Below are 8,117 nucleotides of genomic sequence, written 5' to 3'. Positions count from 1 at the left end.
CTTCATGACATTGACTGCAATCCTTACAATGACAAGCAGGCAGAAGACCGGTGTCATCGAGTAGGACAGACCAAGTAAGGACTTACAATCTTCATAATGTTATAACTTAACGCTCTATTGTAGAATTATGACTGAAATATCAGATTAAGGCTATGTTCACATAGTGGAAATTTTCCTTGCGGACATTCCACTGACAGCAAAGTGCCAACAGAACATGTCAGCGCTAGGACTACTCAGAAATGTGCTGTCTCATAGACCAATGCATTTCTATGTGGACTCCTCAGAAAGAATAAACATGACTTTTCTTTCTTACGGATGCTGAAATCTTTCCACGCCATAAATATCTGGCACTGAAATTCTGCCATGTGAACAGTGCAGCAGAATGTCCGTGCGGAATTCTGCATGGAAATTCCATCGTAGGAACATTGCCTAAGAGTTAAAGGGATACTCCGGCGCTTAGACATCATATCCCCTATCCAAAGGATAGGGGATAAGATGCCTGATCGCGGGGGTCCCGCCGCTGGGGACCCCCTCGATCTTGCACGCAGCACCCAAGTTAAAATCAGTCCCCGGGGCATGTTCGCTCTGGGTCTGATTACCGGCGACCACGGGGCAGGCGGCGTGTGATGTCACGCCTCCGCCCCCGTGTGATGTCCCCTCAATGCAAGCCTATGAGAGGGGGCGTGACACACACGTGACTTTCGGGTCAGTTTTCTCCCTTATTTATCCGTATTATTATTTTTTTTTTATAAGGGTATTCTGCCTGGGCTGCTGCAATAAAAACAATAAATTTTAACTTACCTCCCACTGCTCCCAGCAGCCTGAATTGATCTCCTGTCCACTGATCCACGTAATCTTCTGGCTTTTAATGCCTGACACATCACACTGCTTTTATATACAGGCAGGCCATATCGATGTTCCTGCCTTAGCCGGTGATAGGCTGAGCAGCACTGTGATGTAACTGGTCCAGGCACCATGAAGAAGGCTTAGCTGCAGTGTCATGTAATGGGCTCAACCTCGGCCTATCACCGGCCAAAGCGGAATGCTGCTGCAGGAGGCAATTAACTAAGCACAGTGTGATGTTTCTGGCCCCAAAAGCTAGCGAACGGAGGGCAGGTTCCAGTGGCATCGGGGGAGCGGTGGAAGGTGATTATGTGTTTTGAACAATTCATTAATAGCATAGCTATTTATGTTGATGGTTATGATGTGTATGAAAGGGATGGTGAGGGTTTGTTTCTCACTTTCTGAATCCTTCTAGAACAAGTACCATAGTGTTAGGACTGTAAGAAGCACTGGGCTATAGGAGACACCAAGGTTTAGACAACAGAGAATAGTTGTTACTAATGAAAAGGTCAAACACCAGCTCTACATAGTGAGAAGTGATTACAGTACATATACATCCAGTGACTACAGGTTATGTCTTCCCTTTTGTTCTCTATTCAGCCGAAACATCTACTATGTCATCTTTCATCTATGACTCAATCTATTCATGCACACACTCCCCCCATCCAACAGCTACCCTCAGCGTTCCTTTCATTTCCTCATCACAAAGTAATAGTGCCTTTTGTGTCTCACCAGTACTATTGCTTTGTAGGACTCCCCACAGAGTAATTGCTTCATGCCTTTGACCCCACATACTAGTGCTGCCCTATTTTACCCCACAAGCGAGTAGTGAACCTCTTTTGTCCACCATGGTAATAATCCCCTTTGTGTCTTTAAAATACTAAGTGCATTTCAGGGCCCACACTGTTCCCCCAATAGGAAATATTGTGCCTTCTATGACCCCCCCCCCCCCCAAATCCTTCAGTGGGGAATAGTGCCAGCTCAATGCCACTGAACTGCCCCCCTAGTAGGAGCTGATTTCCAATGGTACTCTATTACAGTGCTGTCCCATCTTTGAGTGACAGTATATGGCGGTATGTGTTTATTAATGATACAGGATTGCATTGAAGTACTGTAAGTGTCCAGTTAGTGTGGAGTGGGGATCATGTGGGCCTCCCCTGGTTCAGTTATAGTTGGAACCAATGCAGCCCCAATAGTACAGTAATAATCTTTCATTGTCTGTTTGCCACACTTTTTAAATCTACACCAGCTACAAGCAGGAGTAGATTTGTGGCATAATGTATGATCATTTCTGGCAAAAAATACTGTAACTCCACCAGGGGAAGGAAGGTCATACCCCTCCCACTAAGCCCTGCTCACTTTCACTATGCTCAAAACACTTTTTTTTTTAGAAAAGTAAAATTTTGGCTTGCACAAAAATATATAACCTTTATACACCAGAAAAATTACTTTTTTTTAATTAAGATTTTTTTTTTTTGTGTTTAGGGAAGTTACTGTTTTCAGATTAATCGGCAAAGGAACAATTGAGGAGTCAATGTTAAAAATCAGTCAACAAAAGTTAAGACTGGAGCAAGATATGACCACTTCTGATACAGGTATGTGTGTCTGTATATATGGTTTCAATCTAAAATACAGCTGCAAAAAATCATCCTTATTAAAGTTCTACTGAAGCGAACCTGGATCACCATGGAGCTTGAACTTGTTTCCTCATTTTATTAAATTTTTTATAGTGATGTTCTGATAATCTAGTTATTATTGGAACCAATTAGGTACATATAAACATATAGATGGACATTTATCATGGTGTTTAGTGGCTGTCTGGAAATGATGGGGGGTGTAGTTTAGCATCAGCTGGAGGCTCCCTGTTTGGAAACTCTGCTTTATGGATGTTCTTCCCAGGGGAGAGTGCCATAAATGTACTAACCATTTTTTTTGTATGTTTGTTTTTTTCCTTATTTCAGATCCGTGTATTCGCTGGACTATGTCAATGACCTGCATTTTTTGTTTACTATTAATAAAATGTCAACAAGGGCTTGTAGGGAAGTGTGTTTTTTTTTTTTTGTTTGTTTTTTAAATAATTTACTTTATAGGCTTAGTAGTGGAAGCTGTCTAATAGACTAAATAAAAAAACTCCCCCGCAACTATTTTATTAATACCGTAATTTATCGGGGTATATTACGCACCGGCCTATAACACGCACCCTCATTTTACCAAGGATATTTGGGTAAAAAAATGTTTTTACCCAAATATCCTTGGTAAAATGAGGGTGCGTGTGTGCATGCGTATACCCCAATACACCCCCAGGAAAGGCAGGGGGAGAGGGGCCGTCGCTGCCCGCTTCTCTCACCCTGCCTTTCCTGGGGTTTTGTGCCATGCTGCCGCCGCTTCTCTCCCGCTGGCTATCTGCGCCGCTGCCCATTCTCTCCCCCTAACTATCGGTGCCGGCGCCCCATTGCCGGCGCCGATAGCCAGGGGGAGAGAAGCGGCGCCGGCAATGGGGCAGTGGCGCCGATAGCCAGGGGGAGAGAAGGGGCAGCGGCACCCATTGCCGGCGCCGCTGCCCCGTTTCCTCCCCAATCCCCGGTTGTATAATTACCTGTTGCCGGGGTCGGGTCCGCGCTGCTTCAGGCCTCCTGTGTGCGTCCCATGCGTCGTTACTATGCACTGCACGGCGCAATGACGAGTGACGTCATTGCGTCTCGCAGCGCTTAGCAACTACGCAGGGGACGCACACCGGAGGCCTGAAGCAGCGCGGACCCGACCCCGGAAACAGGTAATTATACAACCGGAGAGGCAACGGGGCAGCGGCGCCGGCAATGGGTGCCGCTGCCCCTTCTCTCCCCCTATCTGTCGGCGCCGCTGCCCCATTGCCGCCGCCGCTTCTCTCCCCCTAGCTATCGGTGCCAGCAATGGGGCGCCGGCACCGATAGTCTGGGGGAGAGAACGGGCAGCGGCACAGATCGCCTGGGGGAGAGAAGGGCCGGCAGCAGGGCTCTAGACCCCAGGACAGGCAGGGACAGAGAAGCCGGCAGCGGTGGCGGTCTCTGCACCTGCAAAGCCGCTGCAGTTCATTGATTTAAAGTGCCTGCTTTAAATCATTGAATTGCAGCGGCTTATCGGTGTATAACGGGCAGGTAGACTTTAGGCTAAAAATTTTAGCCTAAAAAGTGTGTGTTATAAGCCGATAAATAAGGTATTTAACAAAAAAAAGTGAGGCAATGATGTAGTCCACCCATGCAAAGAAGTCCTCTGTGTACACGGATCTGAAATGAGAAGAAAAAACACCAAAAAATAGGTTAGTGCATTTAGGGAAAATAATAGTTGGGTATGTAACAGAAGAAGGAGGTGGTGTTACAAAGTGGTGTTCTGAAGTCATTTATTGGTTTACGCTTGTGTGTGCTAAAGTTGTCTTCTAAAGTGTTTTATTGTTTTTTGCTTATGTGCTCCAAATTTATCAACTCCCTGTGATAGTATGATAAATATGTAGCACATAAGCAAAACAAAAATGACTTCAGAACTTTCTTACCAAAGCAACAATGATAAATGTCCACCATAGAGTTTTATGCATTTCGAAAAGCTTCTTTGGCCTCCAACACTGCATACTATTGTATATATCTAGAGTCTCTATTGACATGGGGGGAGATTTATCAAAACCTGTGCAAAGAAAAAGTTGCCCAGTTGCCCACAGCAACCAATCAGATTGCTTCTTTCATTTTGAAGAGGCCTTGTTAAAAATGAAAGAAGCGATCTTATTGGTTATGGGCAACTGGGCAACTTTTCCTCTGCACAGGTTTTGATAAATCTCCCTCATGGTGCCTACGGATACACATACTCATAGTATGTTTCAATGTGCCGTGTGAAGTAATCTTTTCTTTTTAATTCACTAGGTGACGAAGGCACTATACCTCTTGACATGGCGACACTTCTAAAAACATCACTAGGTCTTTAACAAGACTTTCTCTGCTTCCTTGATTCTGGAAATGCAGTTAAAACCATTGGTTTTATACTGACTTTAGGACTTTGAACACCTGTACAGCTTTTTATGACTTTCCTATAATAATAAGCTGCTAAAAATTTACAGAAATTTAGTAAATTTGAACTGTATATGACTATTAAAATGTACTATTTCATATCTGCGGCAGCTGAATAATAATGATAAACTTTTTTTTGAAAAAAGACTTAAAAAAAAATTCTTGATGTTTGTAACAATAAGTTCATTAGTTCTTTTAGATGTCAGTATTTTTGTACTATATCATTTCCCTACCTCTATTGCTGTCTGCTGTATTCTAACGTGTATATTTCATGTGCTGGTGGATACATGTTTCTTCAGTTTATTTCTATGCTATTGACAAAATTTTTTTTTTTTACACTGCAAAAAAATAAAGTATTTGCAGAATTCGGTGTTATTTCTGTTTTGTACAAATAAGATAGTAATTTGATACAAAGATTTAGATCTGACACCATGTAAGGGCAAAAAAGCTGGTAGGTTATGTATGCCGGTGTAGACAGAGTTATAAATCTGGGCCTATGTATACTTCTGTCTGGCAGATAGCAAATAAACACAACTCATCTTAGGTTGCCCTGGTAAAATTAAAGCTGGACTGTGATTGATTGTTGCCATCTGTTTGAGACAAAAATAAAATAAAATAACAGGGAAAAAAAACACACTTAGTGGTTACTGATACAAGGGTAGGTTAGGCACCTATTTCCACTATGATGCAGATCAGCTACAATGCTATATAAGGGGAGGTCGCACAGGTGAAAATTTAACAACCATGCTCCTAATATTCATGATGGGGTGGGGGTGGGGGTGGTAGTGGCTAAATATTTTATAATTGCACACAGATAAGGCAATATACAGGGTGCCAGTAACATGTAGTGCACCATACTGGCTTGTGGCTTACAACCTATTAGGCTGGGTTCACACTACGTTTTTCAACTACGGTTCCTGCATACGTTTTCTATCAAAAACCGTATGGGAAAAAAAGAATGGAACAGTATGGGAAAAAGTAAACCGTATGCGTTTTTAAACAGTATACTGTTTTTAAAAGTGCATACAGTTCCGTCAGTTTTTATAGAAAAAACTCATACCTTTTTGTAAATTTTGTCCATTTTTAATGGGAGGGGTCTTGGGTGGGGACTTTAGAATTCCAATGCGCATGTGCAAAGTGAAAACGTATACGTTTTTTCCCGTATGGAACCGTATACATGTGCGTTTCCCATGGACGTCCATGTTAAAAAAAAAAAAAAAAACGTATGTGGTTGCAGTACGGTTTTTAAACCGGAGTCAAAACCGTGGTTGACCACGATTTTGTCTTCGGTTTAAAAACCGTACTGCAACCGCACACGTTTTTTTTTTAACATGGACGTCAATGGGAAACGCACATGTATACGGTTCCATACGGGAAAAACTTATACGTTTTTACTTTGCACATGCGCATTTGAATCCTAAAGTCCCCACCCAAGACCCTCCCATTAAAAATGGACAACATTTTCAAAAAGTATGTTTTTTTTTTTTCTATAAAAACGGACTGAACTGTATGCATATGGTTTACTTTTTCACATACTGTTCCATCCGTTTTTTTCCCACACGGTTTTTGATAGAAAATGTATGCGGGAACCGTAGTTCAAAAACGTAGTGTGAACCCAGCCGTTAGAGACGCCCACACTATTTAATCAGGCGGGGAACTGCCCAGCATCTTTTATGTGCACCCCACAAAGCACTGACACCCAGGGCTCCCCCAGACCATATCACACATAAAAAAAAAATATTAAAATCAGTAACCACTAAGTGTGGCCTTTTTTCTGTAATTTTTCTTTTAATTATATATTTTTTTAGACATAAATTAAACCCATTTTTGTCTCAGATTGACCGCTCCAGATTTTTCAAAGTTGTATGTGCTTGGTGCTGCATTTTCTTATGTAACTGTACCTCCAAAAGCGCACAATTCTGCTGTATTGTTTGTTTATACATTTATGTTCATTCCTGATCTATCATATCCTGATCTATTATGTTACTTTTTCCAGAAACTGTCTAACCATAAAGTGGAACAATGTAGCAACAAGTGTACAACTACATGCTCGCAACCACAAAAATCAAGGTTAAAACGTACCCATCAGATCCAACAAAAACATTTTTTTATCACTCAGTACCTAATTTTGACCATGTCCATCTAATTGTGTCAAGCACCTTTTATTTATTTTTTTATTACACTTTTAATTTAGCTCACTAGTCTGAAGTCCTCTCAAAGTGAGGGGGTGTGGCCTCACTGTGCAGGTTTCCGCCCCCTCCCTCAGTATGCTGTCTGCTCACATCTTCCCTAGCATTAGCAAAACTACAACTCCCAGAGTGTCCTCACTGACAGTGGTGGACATAGGTGCTTATGCATGGACACAGCAGGACTAGTATGTGTCCAAGCAGGCAGGGGGGCAGTTGTTTGACTGGCTTCAGTATGAAATACTGAAAATTTTCTAATGAAAGCAATTACAAAACCTAATTGCTTTGCATGATTTACAACATATCAAAAGTTTTTGCATCTGACACTGCCTATTTAACTAAAAATAACACAAATACCTTGTGTCCAATAGCTAATATAAAGCAAAATGAATGAGTTCTCAAAAAATCCTTAACACCTTAAAGGGGTACTCCGCCCCTAGACATCTTATCCCCTATCCAAAGGATAGGGAATAAGATGTCAGATCGCCGGGGTCCCGCTGCTGGGGACCCCGGGGATGGCCGCTGCAGCACCCGCTATCATTACTGCGCAGAGCGAGATTGCTCTACACGTAATGACGGGCAACACAGGGGCCGGAGCATCGTTGTGTCACTGCTCCGCCCCTCGTGACGTCACTACCCGCCCCCATCAATACAAGTCTATGGGAGGGGGCGTGGCAGTCACGCCCCCTGCCATAGACTTGCATTAATGGGACGGGCCGTGATGTCATGAGGGGCGGAGCCATGACATCACGCTGCTCCGTCCCCTGTATCGCCCGTAATTACGCACAGAGCGAACTCGCTCTGTGCAGTAATGATGGCGGGGTGCCGCAGCGGCAATCCCCGGGGTCCCCAGCAGCGGGACCGCGGCAATCTGACATCTTATCCCCTATCCTTTGGATAGGGGATAAGATGCCAGGGGCGGAGTACCCCTTTAAGACCTCAGCCCATTTTGACATTAAATGAAATCTGTCACCTGCACTAATCTGTCAGTACAGTCAGGTAGTGCAGGTGACACTGATGACAACGATACCTACCTGGTCTTGTTCCGTGCTGTAAT

General features: G+C 43.2%; 1 protein-coding gene across 9 annotated transcripts in view; it reads left to right on the top strand.

The window, feature by feature from the left end:
* Nucleotides 1-5,231, top strand: part of SMARCAD1 (SWI/SNF-related, matrix-associated actin-dependent regulator of chromatin, subfamily a, containing DEAD/H box 1) — a 154,129-nt gene extending 148,898 nt beyond the window's left edge. For all 9 annotated transcript variants that reach the window (XM_056567520.1, XM_056567511.1, XM_056567485.1 and 6 more), the window contains 3 exons: nt 1-74; nt 2,329-2,438; nt 4,731-5,231. The exon at nt 1-74 is cut by the window's left edge and continues 109 nt beyond it. In XM_056567520.1, coding sequence (XP_056423495.1) covers nt 1-74; nt 2,329-2,438; nt 4,731-4,792 — 246 coding nt within the window. In that variant the 3' untranslated portion in view covers nt 4,793-5,231. The remainder of the gene's footprint in view (nt 75-2,328; nt 2,439-4,730) is intronic.
* Nucleotides 5,232-8,117: the final 2,886 nt, after the last annotated feature.

Source organism: Hyla sarda, chromosome 1 (assembly GCF_029499605.1).
Source record: "Hyla sarda isolate aHylSar1 chromosome 1, aHylSar1.hap1, whole genome shotgun sequence".
Lineage (NCBI taxonomy): Eukaryota > Metazoa > Chordata > Amphibia > Anura > Hylidae > Hyla > Hyla sarda.
Note: the sequence above shows the minus strand (reverse complement) of the source record. Positions and strands in the feature narration are given on the sequence as shown.